This window comes from Stenella coeruleoalba (genome assembly GCF_951394435.1).
Source record: "Stenella coeruleoalba genome assembly, chromosome: X".
In the NCBI taxonomy this organism is placed as follows: domain Eukaryota; kingdom Metazoa; phylum Chordata; class Mammalia; order Artiodactyla; family Delphinidae; genus Stenella; species Stenella coeruleoalba.
Window position 1 is genome coordinate 32,143,384 of NC_137152.1, and position 24,284 is coordinate 32,167,667.

Consider the following 24,284-nt stretch of genomic DNA (forward strand, 5'->3'; position numbering starts at 1 on the left):
AGGAAAGCCATGAATATAAGTGAGAGGTGAGGTTAGCCAAGTAATAGTAAATACGAATTAACCTCAAAGCTTCAAACCCCCAGGTACAGAAATTATGGTATAGCTGCCACCATCCATCTGACTATATTATACTATAATGCTAAGAATAGGAAATTTTCAAACAAATTTTTGGACATATGTGAACAGTCCAAGTTTTTTTTTTAAACAAAGAAACAAAGATAACTATTCAATGCTTTAAAAACAGACAAAATCAAATACCAGAAGCTGTTGGAATGAAGCACATTGCCTTGGAAACCAGGAAGTTAGCAACAGAACAAACACAAAAGAAGAATTCTATTATTAGCGAATGCTTATAACTCAAAAAGGCAGGTGGGAGATTTTAATATATGGTACCTACGTCATAAGCCGCTGTGAGGATGAAAAGAGTTAATATAAGTAAAGTGCTTAGAATAGTTCCTGGAACATAGTAAGTGCTATGTATGAGTTAGCTATCATTATTGCTAGTATTATTATTATGCTGATGCATTATTGTGTTTATTTTCATATGCTAGTATCTGTGATTTCACTTGGCAAACTTCAACCAGAAAGCCATAACCGTGCATTCCTGATAGCCACTTACAATTTCAAGGGATTGGAGGAGGATGATTACTTACAAGCAGTTTCCTGAGACTTTTAGTTACCTTGAAAGGATTGATTTTATTCCCCAGTGGTCAACTGACTCTAAGAGAAGCAGAAAAACCTATACTTAAAACATCTTTCTCTGTTAACAGAGTTTTGGCATATATCATAATCCAAATAAAATAAAAGACAAACCTGTATGCCTTTATAAGCTGATGGTACATAAAGCCCAAGGGAAAAAAAGTACAGACCATTCTCACCTTCTCACTTCCACAAGCTTCAGTTATGGCTTAAAGGATAAGGCTACAACTCTGAAACTACTTTACCTTTCATTTCTTTTTTTTTCTTTTTCTTTATTTGTTTCAAGTCCCATGTAAAATTCTAACATAACTGAGGAATTGGAAAAAAAAAAACTTTAGGGGCCTCTGAAATCCTGTTCGGTTGATTTTAGGAATTAATTGCAGCAATTACCAATTACCAATTACCAGTTTTGGAGTGTAGTGTTATATAAACCTGTGTGTATCGTTTTATGTTGCCAGGCATGGCTGAAAATGAAACAGTGATTCTGTTGAACAGAAAGTACATGTGTTAATAATAACGGGAGGAAAAAGAACTTCCTCAAAATAAGCTGCCCTGATTTGATATCCAGACACATACTCCTCTGTGCTTCCCATACAGAGCATCCTATTCCGTCAGCCATACAAGGTAGTACAGGGCAGTAAAGTATAAGAGCTCGGGTAGTGAAACCAACCTTAAGCGTATTTCTAAGAACCCCCTAGGTCTTTTTGGTATAGCCACTCATAATGTCAGTAATGACGTCTTAAATTACTTGGTAATGAAAGTAATAATGTACTAATCAGGAGTCTGTGAATAGTACATGCAGTTTCCAATTCACAGTAGCCAAAGATGAATATAAATATTTAAATCACACCAAAATGGCTCTAAATTATATTATGAAATGCCATTGTGATATTGGCATTTCAGTTTATCCTGGAAGGTAAATGGCAAATTTTTCAGCTGTGCTGGCTGACTACATAAAATGCAATAAAATAACACGTATGATAAAGCAAAATCAAATAAAGGCTAATAGACACTAAATCTAAAATTAAGAGTGACTAATTACCTGGATGAAATTTCCATTTTAACTTTACAAATCAAGCAAAAAGTAATAAAAATAAAGCCCTTTTCTCAAATTACACAACGAAGGGCCAAAGAAGTTTATTTTCCAGCTTAGCCTGAATAAGTGGGTTCGGTCACCAGACAGCTAATGGAAACTATAAAATCTGGGCACAGGTTTGTCACAAACACCTTACCCAGGGTAAAATAAAAGGTCAAATTTGCTCACAATAAATTCCAAGGAGCAGTCCAAACTCTTTCCCTGAGCTAGAATTTTATTTGAAATAAGTAGGGCACTAACCAATTTCTTTGACTTAGCTAAAGAGGCAGTTTTGCTAGAATGTACTTGTGGTAAAAAAAAGTTGATTTTAGTGTGGCTTTATGACTCTGAGAGCCCAGGACTCTTACACTGTTGATTTAGCACATGGAGGAAAAGGGGAACATCCATCTGATCTCTGGTTTTTACACTGTATCAAAGACGAGTGGGGACCCTGTTTTCTGGACTGAACACAGAGTTGGAATCCAAATACATGGGATAGACTTTAGAGGCAGCACAGAGGGAATGAGAAGGGAGGGGTGAGGCAATAGTTGTTTTAAAGCCAGTCACCTGGATGACAGTTCGGCCGATAGGGTCAAATTTATTTGAGGCCTTTGTTGCCTAACAAGGCTGGTGGATCGATGATGCAAGCATCTCTGACTGGGTGACTATGTGACAACCAGAAAGTAATCCAAAGACAGACAGCAACTTCAAAACACATTTTTCAGAATAATTTAATCTCAATGGAAAAATAAAACGTTCACAATATGTTACCTTATATTTTCCTTTAATAATGCCTTCAAACAATCTTTCCTTGGTTCCATAAAAAGGCAAACAACCGCTTAGCAGGATAAAAAGGATCACGCCACAACCCCAGACATCTACAGGTTTTCCGTAAGGCTCTCTTTTGACAACTTCTGGGGCCATAAAATGAGGTGTTCCAACTCGTCCTACATTTAAAATGACAACATCAAGGAAAAATGTTTACATAAAATGGGCTTTTTGTTTCCCATTTGAAAACTGAAAATACGAGAACAATAACAGTGTGAATGACAAGGTTAACAATGCAAATATTCTCTTACCACCTCTCCCCTCCTCTATAAAATCAAGGAAAAAAGGCAGAAAGAAAAAAATTTTTATCTAATCACGTCTTGAAAGTATTGAGCCCAGGAGAGGTACTTTGTCTTCTAACACTGTTACTTCCTACTGAATTCCATAGGATGCATGGTAAGTATTTATCTATTTGTTGCTTCATGAAGAAGTTGTTTAAATTTTCTAATTTTCACAAGTTTGAAAATTACTAAAAATACAGAGCAGAGGCAGGGGCGGGGTGGGGGGCAAGTGAGAAAATATCTGTAGAGGAAAAGATTACTTTTGACTGTCAAATAGAAATTCTCAAATTAAACCTAATGCTTAGAACTTTTATTTGGAATATGACTCTGAAATCCTGTTCGGTTGATTTTAGGAATTAATTGCAGCAATTACCAATGGTTAGTAAGATTTTGTTATAATAAGATTTTTTAGCTCCCTCCAAATGTTAACATTTGAACAGAATGAGAGCAAATATATGACATAAACCAAAGTAAAATCACGAAGCTCCTCCCATTCAATCTTCTTTGACTTCTATCTTCTTTGAAACGCTTTTTTCTTTTTTTCCTATCAAAGTTAGGTTTCAGGAAGGAATCTGAAAGCAGTTGTTTCTACACTAGTAACCATCTTTAACTCACCATCCCAAAAGAAGTCTTTTCTTCTACTGGAGAACGAAAGGCTTGTACCCTGTAGGGAAATTACTGTGGGAGGGGAACTGCCCACCAGACTTGGCAGCTCTTCTAGCTCTATGCAGGCTCCTCCTCTCCTCCCTTTCCCTCTACAGCCCCACCCTCATCATCACGAGTCCAAGATAATTTTTATTTTGAAGCTTGCACAAAACTTTATGTAGAGCTCAGAACTGTGATCAGAGTTTAAACACAGACCTCAGAGATCTTCTAATCCAGCTAGAGAGAATATATCATAAAAGTCTTGTTGGTGATTGTCAAACCTGGTTGGGATGAGAAGGATAAAGCAGCTCTTAGCTTGTGTCCTGGGAATATTCCTTTGCTGCAGATCATAATGGTTCCTCTCCTTCCCCCATAATAGAAGAGATTAAGTTCAGGGTTCAGGGAGTGAAAATATTTTTATTTAAAATGTATAGTAGATCAGTGAAAACTCTACTGGTTAGAAGGAAAGATTTTTATTTCCATATTGCCCCATTTGGTTTCCTCAAGTAACAAAAAGAAGTTGAAATGATGAGAACTAAGCCTTCTACTTCATTAACAGCCTGGATAGGGCAGTGCCCTTGGAGAATTTGCCTTGGTCTGATGGACAGGAGCTGGTAAGAGTAGGGAAAAGCAGGGTAAGAGATCAGAGTACTGGTACCAGGGCACCAGCCAGGTACCTGCTGATGGTTGGGATACTGCTTTGAAACTCAACTTGACTCCTACTATTTCCCTTACAAGGCAGGACCAAGCATCTCAAAATGTAGGCCTCAATCTGGGACTAGTCAGAGCCACCACAGCCAGCCCCAGACATCCAGGGGAGGTTCTTTCCATTTATCCATATTGAAGACTACCCTGGTTCTGGAGAATTAGGGTTCATCCTTGAGGAATATACATGTCTTTTGGTTCAAGAATCTGCTCACAGATGAAAGGGGAAAAGACCATGGTAGAAAGAATACACAGGAATGATTTTTTTATTGCATGAAGATCGGGAGGTGTGAAAGGACTGGAGTCAACCTTTAACATACACCAACCTCCTCAATTTCCTGGTTTGTGATCACTTGACTTTTCCTTCTTTGTGGTCACTTGATTTTTATGACTTTGACCACAGAATTCTAAGAATGGGAGGCCAATTACCAAGCCAAATTAAATGTCACTGTATATGAGACACTTCCGATGTACATTTAAATGTTACCTTTTTTGATAATATAATAAAAGCTTATTACCTAGAACCTCAGGGTGGGGAGAGCTGTTCTGAATAGGTACGCATTCAATACTTTAGGACCTGGATCTTTACGCACCGAAACCTTTTTACTTTAATAATTTTGGACGGCTCTCTTTGTACAATTTCCTGACTTCTCTTACACAAGATGCTGTACATAATTTAACCTCTTCTTGATGACTCAGAATTATCATTGTGGATACCAATGAAAGAACTCTGGTATGGAACCAAAATTGCCCTTGGGAACTTCAGAGGTATGCAAGGGTTCATTTCTTCAGTACCAAAAGGCTGCTGTGCTTTCCAACTTTTGGTGTCTGCTCAATGTATTTCTTTCTGTCAGGCTTTCATTTCTTTTCTTTCACTATGCTTACTCTAGCCTTGTCTTCTCCTAATTTTTGCATAAAATCTGCTATAAACTGTAATCTCATTAGAAACCAGATTCTTTCATTTAGTAAAAATTTCCTAAGTGCCTGCTAGGTCCCAGACACAATCTAGGACCACTGTGGGCATACAAGAGATAAGCCATGGTCCCCCCCTCTTGCCCTCACAAACCTCAGTCTTTGATATAATTACAAATCCCTGCATCAAATGCTACATGGAGGTATGTAGCCCAGATAGCTATGGTAATATGGGAGAGAAGGAATAGGGTTACCTCACTTGGGATGGTGAAGATCAGCTTGCTTTTAAGAGATGATTGTTAGCTCAGCTTTCAAGAATACTTAGTTAACTAGATACATAAAATGACAAAAGGCGTTCTAACCAGAGGGAAGAGCAGGTGCAAGGTATGAAGGAACACGAATCCACAAAAGTTTCTGAAAAATGGAAGCACGTCAGCCTCAGAGTGTGTCTTTAGATGCTCACTTGAGAGAACCATGAACAGGTATTAAGGGCAGGAAATGCCTTGCTGCTATTATAATTATTTCCTAGGTTCCTAGATATATTCTGGATAAGTGAGTTTTCCAAACAACTGAGTTTCAGATAGGGGAAGTGTAAATATACGTAAATGGTTTTTACTATATGGAACATATAAAGGAGAGAATTCCTTTCTATTTGGAGGACTGAGTGATCAAAGATTCTAATCTGACAGGAAAATAGCTTTCTGTTAAATATTAGCAAATGAGCTGATAAATAGTAAAATTTTTAAAAGTATTGATACCTTAAACAACATGAAAGCTTTTTATAAGAGAAATCATTTATCCCTTATCTACATCTGTAGACTGTATTTTAAAAGACATTACAATGCTTGAAGTAGTTATTTCAAGACTGCAAGGAAAGGTATGTTTAAGAAACGACAATATTTTGACCATCACAAAGCATTTTAATTCTAGAAGAATTGATAAAAATAAATTTTGCATAACTGACACACTGTGGGTTAAAAATCAGCTTTAAAAATATACAATTTAGGGGAAAGATTCATGGACTTTAGGAAAATAGATTAACATGTAAAAAATGTCTGGGTAAATCAAATGAATCCGTTTTTCCCCTTCAGTTGAGATGCACAGTAAAATATGAAGCCCATACCATTTTAAATACTAACAGGATGAAGATCCAGACCAAGAGAAACAAAGACACTATAATATATATAGCATATAAAAGGAATATAGCATATATTATATAGCATATATAGCATATAGTATATAGCATATAAAAGGAATTCGTTTTATTTCATATCATCCCATCAACCGTGAGGATGCAATCGTCAGAAATTATGTGTTATTTAATTGTGTAGTCTTAACATGGGGATGAGTTGTACAAATACCGGATTTGAGAGAGTTAGTTCAACAGCAACGTTTGTTTAAAAACAACAATTTAAGATTTGTAGTTGATTGCACGATTAATATGAGCCAGCAGTGTTACAGCGTTGTCCAAAAAGCTCATGCAGTTTGGGGAGCCTGACAGAAATGTAGATCCACGGCAAAAGAAGTGATAACCTCAAGCTTCTGTGCGCTTGGAAGTACCTGTATTTGTGCTCAGTTTTGGCTCTGTACTTGGTGCACAGTCAGGAGACTCTTAACCACTTTATGTGAGGAATGGCTAAATTAACCTAGGCAAATTAACTTGGATAGGACTTAGGGGAACATTATAGCTGTTTTCAAGCATCTGAATGACTATCATATGGAAGAATTAAAATTGTTTACTGTGGCTCCAAAAGTCAGAATTAGGACCACTGGGTGGAAGTTACAGGACGACAGACTTCCATTCAACGCAAGGATGAACGTTTCAATACTTAGGAGCTTTCCAAAAATGGAATGAACTGTCCTGGGACACAGTGAATTCTTTGCCACGTGAGGAATTAAACTAGAGCTCAGCCCTTTGCTGGGAATTTTATGAGAGAATTCAATCATTAGTTACAAGACTGGAGAAGTTAAGGCCCCTTCAAATTCTGAGATTCAATGATTCTGTGATTAAACTGTTCTTTGTTACCTGACCTTATGGTCAGTCCTCTAATCACAGATGAAAAATTTCAAAACTTTTCATTAGTTTTGAATTTACTAGTTCATTAGAATTAGAAGGAAAAAAATCAGTTTTCAAAACTATACTCAACTTGCAGTTTCTCAGATTCTTGGAAATGATTAGAAGAAAATGCAAAACTAGAGGGCTTCCCTGGTGGTGGAGTGGTTGAGAGTCCACCTGCCGATGCAGGGGACACGGGTTCGTGCCCCGGTCCGGGAGGATCCCACATGCCGCAGAGCGGCTGGGCCCGTGAGCCATGGTCGCTGAGTCTGCACGTCTGGAGCCTGTGCTCCGCAACAGGAGGGGCCACAACAGTGAGAGGCCCGCGTACCGCAAAAAAAAAAAAAAAAAAAAAAAAAAAAAAGAAGAAGAAAATCTAAACACAATTTAATTTTAGAGGGCAATGTGGTAAAATAATGATTTAAAGAATACAACTATGACTCATGGCTCATTTTTCAGAAGATGATCTATGTTAATACTGCTTCAATGTTTTAGTAACAGTGAATTAAATGAAATATCCTGTGTAAAAGATTATTATTTTGATATTTATCATTTGTTAGGTATTTGAATTTAATACTGTTGATATTGTTCCTCTTTGTGAAGGCTGGCAGTACTTCGAGATGGAAAATATAAAGCAATGACTAGAAGATTGGTAGTCTGCAGAAGGGAGAATTAAGTAATCTGCAAAACTAAAGAACAAAACTAAAAACAGGGCAGCATTCTGAGCTGGAATCTACTGCAAGGAATAAATAAAACCAAATACTTGAATCTGTAATTACCATCCACCTTTGTACACTGGTGAAGAAAGTTTCCATTTGAACTTTTCTTCTTTTGTTTCTGGCATGGGAATTTTCTAATTATGTTTGTTTTGGCGAATAATAAAATCAGTCTGTACTCACATCTGCTTGCTCTTCCCAAATACACAGATTGATGGCTTGAGTGGGACTCTTTCACAAGTGGAAAGAGGAAAACAGTGTGAAATTAAAAATTAGCCATAGATGTAACCTGAAAGTAGTTAACACATTTTAGATTTGACTTCGTTTGGCCAGTTCAACTTTAAAAGTCACTTTGCCTCAAATATCATCTTCTTCCAATACTGTTTTAATCTTTGTATGTTGGGTCTCTTCCCTGTTAAGTGTTGGGGATACAAAGAGTAAAAAGACAGAGTCTATTATCTTAAGGGACTAAAATTCTAATTATGACTACAGAATTATTAAATTCAAAACTACATTATGGCACTTTTGTGGGTGGGTTAGGGTGAGGTAGAATGCGGTATGAAACACTGAGGATGGACTAATATTTAGTCTGAAAGTTTTACACCAGCCTGAAAGTGACGAGGTTTTGAAGGAAATTTTAAAAATAGTGTTCTTACCTCCAGCTACAAGTCCAGACTCCCCTAATTGAATAGCTACCCCAAAGCCCCCAAGTTTAACAGGTGCCGAGTTTTCCTTTGAGGCAAGGAGAACACAGTGGGGCTGAAAAGAAAAAACAAACAAACAAACCAAAGTTAAGGATTAACTGAAGACGAACAATTCAATTTACACAAAACCGAATAACATGACCATATTGTAATACTTTAAAAACTGGAATTACTTTGGATGCTTGAATTATTTCTCTATTCTCACTTCTGGCTGATTTCTCCAAAGACTTACCTGTTTTATCCAATATTTTTCAGGAATTATTTGTTTCCAAGACTAGGGTGTGGTGCTAGGAATTACTTAGGAAGCATGGATGTTCAAGACAGACATGTTTTCTGCCTTTTCATGCAATATTTTCTTCCTTTGAGTGACACTCTACATTTAAGGAAAAATATATTTTATACCTGTGTTTCTTGTAACCTCTGACTTGACCTACAGAGCCACTGTATCTTGGCCCTTAGGGGATGTTGACGGCCCTTTCTTTGTCCACTCTCCCACCATCCTATTTCTTTTCTTTATTCATTCCACCCCCAAGTAAGAAGAGTCAGATTTAATGACTTTAACTGAGCCTGGCTCCTGGGGAATTCAATGCTCTTCCTGGGGTCTTTTCTCTGGACCTGCCCTTCCTCTCTGTGGGAATGGGAGGTGAGAAAGGAGAAGGGGGAAAGGAGACTACTTGGCTGGCCTCTAGTCCAGGGTAAAGACAAACTCCCCAAGGAGCAGCTGCTTGACCAGGGCTAAGAATCATATGCTTTGTGGTCACAATGAGAGTTTCTTTGGAGGAGCTTGTCCTCTGCATCTGCCTCTTTCTGGGACCTTGTTGAGGCTGGTGTCAGGAAAGCATTTAATTGTAGGGAACTTTGGTCTCTGCTCAAATACTATGCTCCCCAACATGACTAACATTACATATGCTATGACCTGTTCTTAAAATACCAGTTAGTGAAAAAGGTAAGCCTCTTCAGGCTTGGAAGATAAAAGTATTTTTTATTCTGTCCTATACTTGCTCATACATAAAATGACACAATTTTAGTTCAGGTTTAGCCTACATGAGAGTGGGCATGAAGAGACCTGTGCAATAAAACTCTGAGCTGGTACACCCGGAGAGATGTTTGATGATGGATACGCAAAAGTGGGAGGGATCCTTACGCTGCCCAATGAAAGCATCAGGGTTCCACTCTGGAAGTTACTTTTTGTCCAAGGCTGTTTAAAGACCTTTACGATAGAGTCTAGCACAAAGAAAGATGAGCCCTTGAACATAAATGTATGTATGACTGTGTATGAGTTAGAGAAAGAGAGGAGAGAAAAAGCAAGTGTACAGGAATGGTGAGCAAACTGCAGGAAGACACAAAGTAGCCAGAAGGGTCTATGGAAGAACAAGCAAACCTCTATAGAAACCAATTGATAAAGAGTGCTCTCCCTCAATGAGAACTTTCAGCTGGTTCAAATAGAGATCAATGACAACAGACCTGAAGAAAAAAGCAATAGCCCTGGCATGATTGTAGTGTGGGGCACAGCAAATGAACCAGCCTAGAAAAGGGTGGCCATGATGCAGAAGAAGAAAATACAAACTAGACCCAGACAGGGTTTCCTGGCCAGTGTCTTCAACACCTTCTTAGGAAGGAATAGTAGAAGCTTAAATCAGAATCCCAGAGTATATACTTTATATAGTTTGTTGACTATATTTATGCTTAAGTTAATGTTACACTGAGATCTATGTATCCAGCAGCGCATGGATTCAGTCACTCTCAACAAACGCTTAAGTGAGATAAGTCATAAAATTGGAATTTAAGATAGAGAATAAACAAAGAAACCAACATACGTAAATGAATACAAGACTAGGTAGTGTTAAGTGCTATGAAGTAAAATTAGGCTGGTAGGGAAGTAGGTGTGACAGGTTTGAAGACTAGGGAGCTGCTATTTAATAAGAGAAGGGGTGTCAGAGAAGGCCTCTCTAATAGGGTAATATGTGAACACAGACCAGAATGAAGTCGCAGAGCAAACCACATGGAAGCAAGATCTTGGTGTGGAGGATAATAAGTACAAAGGCCCAGAGGCACGAAGGGGGTTGGTAAGTTTGGAGAAGAGTAAAGAAGCCAGTGTGTTGGGAAAGGAATGAACAAAGGGAAGAGTGGTGGAAAATGTGATTCAGATGATCAAAGACCCTGTGGTCTAGGGTTTTGAGGTCAAGGCCACAACTCTGGGTTTTAGGCTGAGCAAGATAGAAAACCACTGGAAAGTTTTGAGCAGGAGAGCATTAAGATGAGTTTTAGGTTTTGAAAGGATCACTTGAGCTGCTGCGTGGAGAAGAGATTGCAAGGGCACAAGTGTGGAAGAAAGGAGACCAGGTAGGAGGTTGTCTATAATGATTTATAGATTTTTAATATTTTTGATGTGTTTTAATCAATTGCAGTCATTATTCATTTTCATGCTCGAATTGTCCTGTTTTTGGCCAGTGAGAGCCCCTACTTAAGTCAGCTTTTATGTCCTTTTGTAAGACTCTAGGAGTCTGATAACTTCCTTGCTTTCAGGCACAAGGTGTTCAAGGCTTGTCTTGTTCATTTCTTGCCCCAGAATTGGAGCTGGCCATTTCTCCAAACAGTCCCATTTCTGTTTAGTGGGTAAAGGTACTTAAATCCACAATATGGATATTAGGTATAGTACTGCTATTAGGTAATCGCCGCTTCGACTCTTCAAGCGGACATAGCTAAAAATTACTTATTTTTTAGAAGGAAAAACATAAATCACCAATTCATACTGATGCTTCTTCCTACTCAATTATAGTTTTTAATTTTACTTCTTCGATTTTGTCAGATAATGTTGGTACCTAATGACATTAACATAATCATTCATTTGCTTTTTCCTTTAATGTGTGTGTATAAAAGTTTCAAAGTAACAACATTTCCATTACCAGTAACAACAAAACCACTGTATGCTGTTTAGGATTTCTTCGTGATTCTTTTTGTCAGATGTATCAAAATACTGTTTTACTATTCAACAAAGTAAGAATTCATGAGTCTATGCTGATGTAAATAAGTAAATGAATGGGGAGAAGGAAAAGCTTTCCTTTAAGTAGAAAATCAATTCATAAATGTAGAATAAATTCTGGCATTAGAAAATCACCATTGGGCAGTTATCATCGTAATAACTGAGTCAGATAAGAACCAGCAAAGGGTTCTAACTAGTGGGTGAAAGCTTGAAGAGTGACAGGATGTTTGTATAATCTCAGAGTAGCTCCCCACAGGATACTTACTAACTACAAAAGGTAAAATGTTAACATATGGGGAATCTGAGCGAAAGGTGTCTGAAATTCCTTGTACTTTTCTTGTACAATAACTTTTCTGTAAATCTAAAATTATGTAAAATGAAAACAAAACAAAACAACCCACCCTATTTTAAAGTCACTTAAAAGAATTCTCCTTGTGGTTATACTTTCAATTTGTTACATAGTGAGGCCAATTTGTTTTAATTAGATTTTGACTTAATTTGGTGTTTTAATTATACAAAACATGTACACAAAGTTCCAAAGGCAAAACCATAAACAAATACCTTTCAGAGAGGCCTAGCTTTTGTCCCCTCTCCTCATTTCTCTCACCTCATTGGCATTAGTTTTTGGTTTATCCTTCCATTGTTTGGTTTTGTTTTGAAAATGAGACAATACATACAAATACTCAAAATTTTCACATAACAACACGTGCATTAGATGACTCCATAGCATTACCTAGACATCTTCAGGGAGGTTTGTTTTTTTGTTTTGTTTTTTTAAGGAGAAACATTTGCGCGCTGATGGGAAAGATCCTGTAGAAAGGAAAAAACAACCCCAGAAGAGAAAGGGGATGGGATATAATATGCAAGTGGGAAGGGGGTTGGCCCTAGTGACAGCGAAGAAGGCAGGATACAGGGGCACCTGTAGATGCAGGCAGATGCGGATGTAAGAAGATGAGGAAGTTCTCTTCTGAGCACTTCTATTTTCCATTTACTTGAAATAAAAAGTGATCAGCAGGTGGAAGTGAGGAAGGAGAGGGGGTTGCTGGCAGAAGAGTGAAGGTGTGAAAAGGGTTTTCAAAGAACATGAAAATGAACTAAGACAGTGGTTGGCAAACTTTAGTATCATCATCACACAGATCTGCTGGCCTACATCCCCAGAGTCTCTGACTCATAAGGTCTGGGATGAGCTTAAGGATGTGCATCTCTAATAAGGTCCTGAGTGATGGTTTTTTTGTTTGTTTGTCTTGTCCTGAGTGATGTTGATGCTACTGGTCTAGGAGCCATACTTTTTGAGAACCACCAGACTAAGGAAATATAGCAGGACTGTTGGCAGCATAGGGGCCCACTCGAGGTTTGTGGTCATGAGTTTGAAACAAGACCAATCAGCACTCTTCTGTGTTTGTATCCAGCAGTCCTCATGTTAGCTGGTGAGGTTCAGGCCTGGAGTGGGTGGTGAGCTGAATTTAACAAGGGTTGGGATCTAGATAAGAAAGGCCGGTAATATCATAAATGGATGGCACCAAACAAGCATATCCATTTATTTCTTCTTTTCTACTTCTATCTTTTGTATAAATAAAAAGCTAAGATATCAACAGAGTTCAAGGAAGAGGAAGGGTGAGCAGAAGAGCATGTATGGGAATAAGCTGAGAACACCAAAACAAAAAGCAGAAAGTTCAGAATGAACAGGAAAAAGCTCATATAAAGGAAGAACTAAGAAAAGCTTACATTCAAACCTGGTCACAGTAGGGTCATCAGGGAACTGAAGATTAAAACAGAATTAGTGTTTTGAAAAGGGATGGCTTAGGTGTGGAAAAATAGCTAGCATGATAAAAATTTTATATTAGATTTTATGAAATAGAACATATAATAGATAAACACTATTTAGTCATTTAAATAAATCCTGCCAGGATCCTGAAAAGATATTTGTACACCTATGTTTATTGCAGCATTATTCACAATAGTCAAGAGGTGGAAGCAACCCAAATGTCCACTGACAGATGAATGGATAAAGAAAATATGGTATGTACATACAATGGAATATTACGTAGCTTGAAAAAGCAGGAAATTCTGTCACATGGTACAACATGGGTGAACCTCAAGGATATTATGCTAAACGAAATAAGCCCGTCATAAAAGGACAAATACTGTATGATCTGACTCAAATGAATTACCTAGAGTAGTCAAAAATCATAGAAAGTAGAAAGGTAGTTGCCAAGGGTAGGGGAAGAGGGAGAGGGGGCTAATGTTCAGTGGACACAGACTTTCAGTTTGGCAAGATGAAAAATTTCTATATATAAACACAACAATAAGTATATTTAACACTACTGAACAATATAAATATACCTTATAAAGTATAACAATATAAGTATACTTTTGCACAGTATAAATATACTTAACACTACTGAACTGTACTTTTTAAAATAGTTAAGATAGTTAATTTAATGTCATGTTTTTTTAACAACACACACACACACACACACACACACACACACACACAAAAATTCCTCCTAGACCAATACAGTAATCATCTTCCTTCTCAGAAGTTCTAGAGTGAAGAGCTACAAAATATTTTTATTCTGGCAATTTAAAAATATTCTGTCCCATGTGTCATATTTATAACAAACTAAAAGCTCTGGAGAATATGATGTTTAGAAGAGTGTATGTACCCAGAAATAATTAGAATGTTAGATAAAGCCCAATGAGTTAAATATTTAGTGTAAAGTAAACAAAGCTACAGGGTAACAATTATGAGGAGGATATTAACTAACTTCTTCATTTCAGATGACAACAAAAAAGAAGAAATGACGTTAAACTGCAGGGCCAACAGTTACATAGAGGGACAGATAGTGGTTAAATATTGGACTAGGACCACAAAAAACCCCTGCAGAATTACTTCATTATTTTCTTTAAAATATAGGAGATATTTTAATTTACTTGGGAGAGTTCATCATGGTGCTAAAAAGGAGAGAATACTATCACAAATTTCATCTAACCCTAAAATTATAAGATTGTTTTAGAAAATAAATCCAAGGCCTTAAGGGAATACATGAAAATATACTAAAATAACACAAAGATCAAATAAACCTTTTAAAAAATAATAAAATAATTCATTACTCATGTTACTATAATGCAATACAGGTGTCGACTTAAAAAAAATGCACGGGCTTCCCTGGTGGCGCAGTGGTTGAGAGTCCGCCTGCCGATGCAGGGGACACGGGTTCGTGCCCCGGTCCGGGAAGATCCCACATGCTGCGGAGCGGCTGGGCCCATGAGCCATGGCCGCTGAGCCTGCGCGTCCGGAGCCTGTGCTCTGCAACAGGAGAGGCCACAGCAGTGAGAGGCCCGCGTACCGGGGGGGGGGGGGGAAAAAAGCACAACGTGAGAGTTGCGAGTTACGTTTTATTGGGGGCAAAATGAGGACTGCAGCCTGGGAGACAGCATCCCAGATAGCTCTGAGAAACTGCTCCAAAGAGATAGGGGGGAAGGTCAGTGATTTTGGTGAAGGGGGAATACATACAATCAAGCACATATTTTTTACAAAAGGTTTCTGCTAGTCTCGTGCAGGTTACTGCTAGTCACGAGGAGCAGACGTCACCATGAAGGATTTTAGTGTTTCTCTAGATATGAGATACAAGAATTGGGCTCATACAATTGTCTCCTGAAAATAACTAACTATCTGAAGCCCTGTTCTGCCAGTTTTTCCCAGAGCACAGAGGGCCTCATTTCAGCTCTCCACCCTGAGCTCCTTTCAGGGCGTGTTGAAAGTCAGCAGCTGCAGCAGCACATGATTTAATCCTTGTAGAGGTAGATGGCAAGTGCCAATGGAAAATGCCAATTTTTTGTTGACACAGGAATGCCACTTTATGTGATTGTTAGTTTCTAAAATGAATCCAGAAAGAAAGAGAAATTAAATGCTTGTGCTTTAAAAGTACATGTAGCATATTATGTATCATTAGTTAGGAGAAACAGAAAAATGCATATTTCTGCTTAGAATTTATAACCTTTATGCGGGGGGAAGGAGGGAAAACTTTTCACAATTGTCCAAGTGGAAGGTATTCATAGAAAAGATATAAATAATTTCTCAAAGTTAAGTGTCGATTAAGCTTAAAGATAAAGTTGTTGCATAGTGGTAGGGTTTTTTTTTTTAATATTTTCACAAGGAGTCTAAGGGTTGTCATATTGAAAAAAGAAAGAAAAGAGAAAAAACACACCTACCACCACATGCAAATATAAAAAATAAAAAGACAACCCCAACCAATTGCACCACAACCGGATGGAGGAACCCAGCTGACACACCAAGACGAGTCTCTGTGTCTAGGGAATCTTGGGGTTCAGCTCCTTTTACTTCAAGAGAGCCTGAACTGTGAGTATGCCTTGATTTCAATTGCACAATGATCCGTTTTTTTTAAGTTACATTCTGATTATCTGAGTAATATAAATGAAACCTGCTTCATGGTGACTAGCAACACTTTGTTTCTAGAAACCTGAGTAAACTGAATGATACCTCTGCCGTGACTTGACTTAAAATGAGGCTGTCTTCTTAGTTACTTGAAGTACTTTAGGACATGAGATATTTACGCTCATACTATCAATACTGTCACATTGTTTATACTGTATTTTGTGTACTGCCACAAAGACTTGCAGATCTACTTGAATCAATTAAAAGTTATTTTCATATGCAACAAATTTTATTTCCAGTGTATTATAAGTGATCTGTAACTTATTAACTTTATTAAGTTATGCTGACTCCCTATTTTCAATAATAGTATTTTCTTTATTATATGATTTCTATTTTATGGTAATTTACCAGACCAATTAAATTTTAAGTTTCGTGTTTCAGAAGTTAATATAGTGAATATTAGAGAAAAGAAAAAGCAAAATACCCTTTAGTGAATTCACCTAAAATTAAAAAATGTTTTAGCTACAGTTAAATTGATAACAAAAGCTAATGTACTACTAATATTCTTTCTAAAGTAACATGCTTTCAATTTTCACTTTGTATGCAGAAATTAGTGCAATTTTTAAAGCATGGCCTGAATGATTCAGTGATTATCAAGTCAAACTACAAACGTAAACGGCTGCTACCACTGCCAACTAGGTATGTATTTTAACATAGCAATGTGATGTTTTCACAAACATACCCAAACTGCATTTAAAAAGCTTTTGCTCATTGGAGGCCACAGTGGAATCTGTCGGGTCCTGCCCTCTAATACAGAAGCTCCTGTAGGAGCCAGCTGAAAAATTACAGGCAAGGGGAGGGTGGTGCTGGTGGGTACAATGCAGCACTAATACAGGGTTGCGAACTTCAGGATTTGTCAAGTCACAACATTAAAAACCATTAACCATCTACTATCAGAAAACCACTGTGACCACTTCACACCAGTCACAACTAATGTCCACTAGGAAACTGGTTCCTATGTGAATGCAGTGGTTTGTTTCCTATCTTCACTGGCCATTCTTAACAAATCAAGTAAGTAGTTTTTAAAACATCAGTAAATGGCCTTAGGAACAGCGAGTGATTGACACATTGTAAAGGAGGCAGAAATCAGCCATTAAGTTCCAAACAGAATCTAATCTGTTAATTTGTTAATAAATGACTGAACACTAGCCATTCAATACAGGGTTCTAAATGACAGCTACTACTACTATTTAAACAAATACATTCTTCTCTTTAAGCTTGAAAATAAAGCAAAACCAGAAAGGTTTATTGGTGATCTTGTACAACTATTATTTATTTATTTCATTTGCAGATTAGAGCTGAGGCAAATGGTTTCAGGCTACGTGCTTTGCGCTAATGGCTTTCTAGAAACATCTTGATAATGACAATCAGGCCTAGAAATAAGTTTGAAAAGATATGCTCTGGGGAATATGCTGAACATTCTGATGAATGATTTGTGATTCTGTAAACTCTGGACTGACTTACTTACTATAATGGACATAGCAAATAAAAAGGTTAGTACCTTTTCCAAAGAGGTAAAAGCTAGATGACAATCTTTTCTTAAAATCGCTAATGTGGATAATGCTAAAGGAATCATGTCAAAATGCCGCTGACAGAACTCATCATTAATAAAGAAAAGGCTGATCATATGTGATTAGGAGGAGTGAGGTTTGGTGAAAAGGATCATGGGCTCTAAAAGCTAGACGGATCTGAGTCTCAACTTGGGTACAGACATTTAAGAGCTCTGTGGTCATGGGTAACGATCAAAACATCTTTATCTTTCATTAATACCTACCTCACAAAGTTATTATAAGGATTATGTAAATGAAATAATATAAATGTGCTTAACACACTGTCTGGTACACAGCATATGCTAAATAAATATTAGTTACTGGTTTAGTCATCTAGCTCAAGGGTTCAATTCTGACTTCACATTAGAATCCCCTGAGGAGCTTTTAAAGGAAACCATTGCCTGGAGCCCATTCCAGACCAATTAAATCAGAAGATCTGGGGATGGAGCCAGGCATTGGTATCTTTAAAAAGCCCTCAAGAGGATTCTAATATGCAGCCGGGATTGAGAGCCACTGAGAGTCTCTTCTACAAAGTATCCAACTGTGGCAGTCTCAAAAAATCTTCCGTGGTAAAACCTTATTGCCTCCCCAAATAGATTGTTTCATTCTAAAAAAGCATTTCCTTAAAAGCAGGCAACATCTGTCTCTGCATTTTTACTCACTGGTCTTTCTTCTGCTTTCTGAAGACATACATTAGGAGGTGAAATGCTTTTCTCCATGGCCTTGAAAGTGTTCACATCTCCAGGTGCCTGTTTCCTTCCACTTGCTCCTCTGACATGATTTGGGCTCTTCCCCCCGCACTGGCTCTGTGGCCTTTTTTAAGTGTGCTGCTGAGGATGAAACACTGTATTCCAGGTGGAACCCTACCAGCTTAGGACAGTACCGATTAGTAGTGACAATCTTCGTTTAAGACACTCCATAGGTATGAAGTCAACCAAAGACAGGTTAGTTTTTGCTGCAGCCACGTCACACTGCGGACACAGCAACTGCAGTCAATTGCAATTGTGTTTTTGTTCATGTAGCTAAAGGCCTTCCTGTACTTGAATAGTTTATTTTAATATCCACATGTAGGACTTTACATACTTTTCTACTAAATTCCCTTTTTCATTCAACAGCATTTATTGTGCTAAACACTTGGTACACAGAGGCAAACAAAACAGACTTGTTTCCTAACCCTAATGGAGTTTTAAAATATAGCAATGGAGAAGAAAAAAAAAAACAAAACAAAAACTCTATGACCTTTAAAGTCATTTCAGCTGTCTGAGCTCTCAAAATCGTGTCACCTGTCATGCCTCAGCTCACTTTCATCAGTGGCTATGAGATGTTTCTACCTGAGCCTCAGCCAATTCCCTATGTGACCACACAACACAGATCCCCTACAGGGGCCCTTCTCCTCTTCTTGGTAATCTACATTGCATTATCAGCTCCATTTGTGGCAGCCTGCCATTCTTCCTGGATTGCCCTTTCCTGTTTAGAATTTCAGATCACCAGAAACACGCGTGTAAGTTTATATAAGCTTTATGAAATCTGTCTCCGTGCAGTTGAGACACACCACAGACCAGGCTCAGTCCTCTTGCCTCCCTCCCTCCGTTGTCCTCAGCTCTGGCGACAGGCTCTTACCAGGGATTACATAACTTCCTCTTCACCAGTCAGTTCCTCTACCAAGGATTCGATTTCCCCCCTTGACAAAATTTTAAACAGGAATTTCACACTCTAATAAAATGGTTTCTTCTTGATCAAATTATAGGTAGTTTTAAGAAAGGCTAACTTCTTCCAAATGCTTTTCTCTGTGTATAAGGTCAAATCAGGAAATTAATTATGGTAATTCAAATCCACTGTACAGCATTCAAAGTTTAAATGCACACTCCTGAAAAAATATTTACCGAGAGCAGGGTCTCTGTCATTTTCACCTTCGTTTTCCAAGCAGTACTTAGCCAAGTGTGAGGTATTCACTAAAACAAAATTAATCAAAAGGTGTTTTTTTTAAAGCTAACTGTCATTGAACACTTATTATGTTCCAGGGTGAACATAACACTTGTTATGTTCCAGTTTTGTTGTTTGTAGAATGCATTTTTCCATTTCTACAAACAAAAAAACTAAGGCTTAGAAAAGATTAAGTTGTTGGCTGAAGGTCACAGAGTTAGTTAGGTCTGATTTTGATAACCTTGCCCTGAATGTCTTTATGACACCTCCTAAGAAGCTTCTGTAAAGAATTTGGGAAGTCACTCTAAGAAAGGAATGTGACAAGACCCTCTGGAATCCTCTCCTCACATCTCCTCTTTATGATGGCCTCTCAGACTGCACTCTTCACAGCAGCCAATGCCCAGCAAAGAGCCAGTAACAAATAGCACTGCTAACATTCTCTGCTGCCACACACAAGTGTAATTCACACACTATTTTACAAACAGTCTCACATGACCTAGCCCACGGAATATTTCAGCTGCAGTTACTTCCTTCCAAAATCTTGGTTTACACATCCTCTTTCCCATCTACATTATCACTCTATGTTCTATGCTTCTAGGTCAAGGAGACTCTCCAAGGTGCCTAACTGGCGGCTGTCACCACCTGACTTGGTTTTGTTTGGCTACTTTGCTCTCCTGTGCAGTGTTACGAGCCTGCCTAATGAGGCAAGTGCTGTGCTCTATTGGTCTGTTACGGTAATTGCATGCCCCCGTAGGCAAGTGATTTTAATACCCTCAACTTGGTGTTAGGTTGAAAAGGAAGAAATTTAGGACTATTTCTCCTATTCCCACCATGGAATGAGAGACTGCCACAGTTTATCTGTCACATACCATGTGGCAACACGTGTCAAAATGAATGAATGCCACCTATGAGGGAAAGAGTCAAGGCAGGAAGCTGGACAGGGGCCAGCAGTGGGCCTAGCTCACTCATGTCTGTAACTACCTTTAGGGAAACTGACACTCATCTTCGAAAAATATGAGCTGTCATTTCACCTCCATCTCTATTCCCATAAAAACCTCCCTAAAAGATGATTCCATAGTTCATCTATTTATTTTAATATAACAAATGAAACCTTGAACATTTATCATAGCATAGAAAAGGTCAGAGCAGGACATTCCACAAGATTCTACTATATGTGCTGCTTGTTTCGTGATACCATAATGCTGCTACATATATTGTGTAGATATCCAAATGGTCCAAAGTAGGATAAAAGGAAAGCTTCTCACAATGTCTGAAAATAAATCATTTACTATTTGTGCTTTGAGCTAAAGTAATTGTTATTAAAATAACAAGTGACTCAATGTTTGGCATTCTGTTGTAGGAGAAATCTGAAGACATAAAAGCTACAGTCAAGGAACATGTCATTTAGCACCTTCACTTTTTGATCCCTAGAGAAGACAATGAGAAGTCAGATGGTAACAATGACGACAACTTCAGTCAGCAGCTGGCCTTGCTCCTCCCAGGGAGTGCACTTTGTAACTAATCACAGCGTCCAATGGCCACACAACTTCTCAGGAGCCTCAAATTTTACTGCCTGTTCCATGGATGAAAAATTACTCTCTAATGTGTTAACAACATTCTACTCTGTTATTTTCATCGTGGGCCTCATTGGAAACATAATTGCCCTCTATGTATTTCTGGGTATCCACCGCAAAAGGAATTCCATTCAGATTTACCTACTCAATGTAGCCATTGCAGACCTCTTACTTATCTTCTGCCTCCCTTTCCGAATAATGTATCACATTAACCAAAACAAGTGGACACTAGGTGTGATTCTTTGCAAGGTTGTGGGAACACTATTTTATATGAACATGTACATTAGCATTATTTTGCTTGGATTCATCAGTTTGGATCGCTACATAAAAATTAATCGGTCTATACAACAACGGAAGGCGATAACAACCAAACAGAGTATTTATGTTTGCTGTATAGTATGGATAATTGCCCTTGCTGGATTTTTAACTATGATTATTTTAACCCTTAAGAAAGGAGGTCATAATTCCACAATGTGTTTCCATTATAGAGATAAGCATAATGCAAAAGGAGAAGCAATTTTTAACTACATTCTTGTGGTAATGTTCTGGCTAATTTTCCTACTAATAATCCTTTCCTATATTAAGATTGGCAAGAATCTATTGAGGATTTCTAAAAGGAGGTCAAAATTTCCTAATTCTGGCAAATATGCCACTACAGCCCGGAATTCCTTTATTGTGCTTATCATTTTTACTGTATGTTTTGTTCCCTATCATGGCTTCCGATTTGTCTATATTTCTTCACAGCTAAATATGTCGTCTTGCTATTGGAAGGAAATCGTTCACAAAACCAATGAGATCATGCTGGTTTTCTCATCTTTTAATAGCTGTTTAGATCCAGTCATGTATTTCCTGATGTCCAGTAACATTCGCAAAATAATGTGCCAACTTCTTTCTAGACGGTTTCAAGGGGAAGCAAGCAGGAGTGAAAGCACTTCAGAAGTTAAACCAGGATACTCCCTGCATGATACATTCGCTACAGCTAAAATTCAGTCTACTTCTTAAAGCACTTACGGTAAACATATTAAAAAGAATGATAAAATACAGCCTAATTCCTTGAAGAACAAAAAATTATGAAACAAAGCTCTAGCATTTACAAAGCTTAGATCCTCCCAAAGTTCTTTGCTTATTTGTGATATTTCATTTGCTTAATTACAAAATATTTTAAGTGCAAGCTTACACTCACCACTAGATTTTAAATCTGTATATAAAATCTTTTAGGCTAACACTGTTAACATAGATTATAAAATTAAATGAAATTTATGGTTTTAACCACAGAATAATTAAAGAAAATGTTATAGTTTCTCAAGTCACTAAAGTAGCTATTCAAAATTAAGTACCTAATACTAATTTAAAGTGTGCTTAAAAGTTAACCGATTTGAGGACCGACTTAAAATGTCAGAAAATATGTTCATTGTCATTTAAAAAGCTTGTATAATTTGCCACTGTATTCATTTACGTCTAAACCTCTATTAACAGATGAAATAATAAAATTCTAATAAAAAATGAAATCACCCACTATCTATCACTGCTTAGTACAATAGGTGAGCTAAAATTCAATAGCCTAGCGACAGTACTTAAGACTGCACCTTACTTAAAACAGATTTATAAACAATTCGGCCATCTTGGACCATACACTTTGATAAAGCGAAATTGAAGATGTGTACACCCTGTGATCCAGCAAGTCCACTACGAGGTATACATCTTACAGAACCACTCAAACATGTATACAAGAAAACGTGTAAAGATGCTCAGTGACCTACTGCTCACAATACTAAACAAATGTAAACACCCCGAGTGTGCATCAGCAAAGGAATGGAGAAAAAAACTTCATCTGCATGCATCAACGTGGAGAATTGGCAAAAATAATGTTGAATAAAAACCAAAAACTGCAAAGGGGTATGTACCCTATGAAATCACTTATGTAAAATACAAAACCACATAAAACAATACCGTATTCTTTACAGATCTATACATATGCAATAAAAATATAAAACATACGTCATAATATACACAAGCATATATACCAACTTAAGGTTAATGGTTACATCTGGAGAGATTTGAAGCAAACATGGCAAAATATTAATAATGTCTGTTAAACATGTGTGGTAATACATGGGTATTTGTTATGTAATTTTTGGTATATATCTGAGTGTTTGAAATATTTCATAACAATAAAGAAAACCTGTAGGTTAGAATTAAAAGGAGCAAATTCTGAAATTTTCATGTATGTTCAAAAATAACTAGAGAGTAAGCTCTAAGAGAAAGGGCCCTTCGTATTTTTTAAAAAAATTTATCTTATTGAAGTATAGTTGATTTACAATGTTGTGTTAATTTCTGCTGTACAGCAAAGTGATTCAGTTATACACACATATATATATACATTCTTTTTCATATTCTTTTCCATTATGGTTTATCACAGGATATTGAATGTAGTTCCCTGTGCTATACAGTAGGACCTTGTTGTTTATCTATTCTATATATACTACTTTGTATCTGCTAATCCCAAACCCCCAATCCAGCCCTCTCTCATCCCAAGGGCAACCCCCTTGGCAACCACAAGTCTGTTCTCTATATCTGTCAGTCTGTTTCTGTATCGTAGGTAAATTCATTTGTGTCATATTTTAGATTCCACATGCAAGTGATATTATATGGCATCTGTCTTTCCGTTTCTGACTTACTTCCCTTAGTATGATAATCTCTAGGTCCATCCATGTTGCTGCAAATGGCATTATTTTATTCTTTTTTTATGGCTGAGTAGTATTCCATTGTGTGTGTGTGTGTGTGTGTGTGTGTGTGTGTGTGTGTATACCACATCTTCTTTATCCATTCATCTGTCGATGGACATTTAGGTTGTTTCCATGTCTTGGCTACTGTGCTGCTATGAACATAGGGGTGCATGTATCTTTTTGAATTATAGTTTTCTCTGGATATATGCCCAGGAGTGGGATTGCTGGATCATATGGCAACTCTATTTTTAGTTTTTTGAGGAACCTCCATACTGTTTTCCATAGTGGCTGCCCCAATTTACATTCCCACCAACAGTGTAAGAGGGTTTCAAAAGGGCCCTCATTCATCACTGACTACCAGAGCATAGTTGCATTGCCTAGCACAAAGAAGATCAATACATATTTGTTGAATAACTGAATGAACGAGTGAGTGAATGGATGGATGAAC

General features: G+C 37.5%; 2 protein-coding genes across 6 annotated transcripts in view; one reads left to right on the forward strand and one right to left on the reverse strand.

Moving 5' to 3' along the window:
• CASK (calcium/calmodulin dependent serine protein kinase) overlaps nt 1-24,284 on the reverse strand; it is a 389,387-nt gene that overhangs the window by 130,367 nt on the left and 234,736 nt on the right. For all 3 annotated transcript variants that reach the window (XM_079909891.1, XM_079909890.1, XM_079909889.1), the window contains exons 6-7: nt 8,574-8,676; nt 2,546-2,721 (exon numbers count right to left, since the gene is read on the reverse strand). In XM_079909891.1, the coding sequence (XP_079766017.1) occupies nt 2,546-2,721; nt 8,574-8,676 (279 nt within the window). The remainder of the gene's footprint in view (nt 1-2,545; nt 2,722-8,573; nt 8,677-24,284) is intronic.
• Nucleotides 15,480-22,328, forward strand: GPR34 (G protein-coupled receptor 34). Of its 3 annotated transcripts, XM_079911337.1 has the most exons (4): nt 15,480-15,967; nt 16,611-16,702; nt 20,135-20,240; nt 20,897-22,328. In XM_079911337.1, exon 4 carries the CDS (start codon nt 20,976-20,978, stop codon nt 22,110-22,112), a length of 1,137 nt encoding a protein of 378 aa, XP_079767463.1. In that variant the 5' UTR covers nt 15,480-15,967; nt 16,611-16,702; nt 20,135-20,240; nt 20,897-20,975; the 3' UTR covers nt 22,113-22,328. The 3 variants fall into 3 exon arrangements, with proteins under 3 accessions (XP_079767463.1, XP_079767465.1, XP_079767464.1); XM_079911339.1 differs by lacking the exon at nt 20,135-20,240; XM_079911338.1 differs by lacking the exons at nt 15,480-15,967; nt 16,611-16,702 and having other exon boundaries at nt 19,883-20,240.

Excerpts from the sequence above, each read along its gene's own strand:
- GPR34 (XM_079911337.1), top strand. The coding sequence starts at position 20,976 with ATGAGAAGTCAGATGGTAACAATGACGACAACTTCAGTCAGCAGCTGG.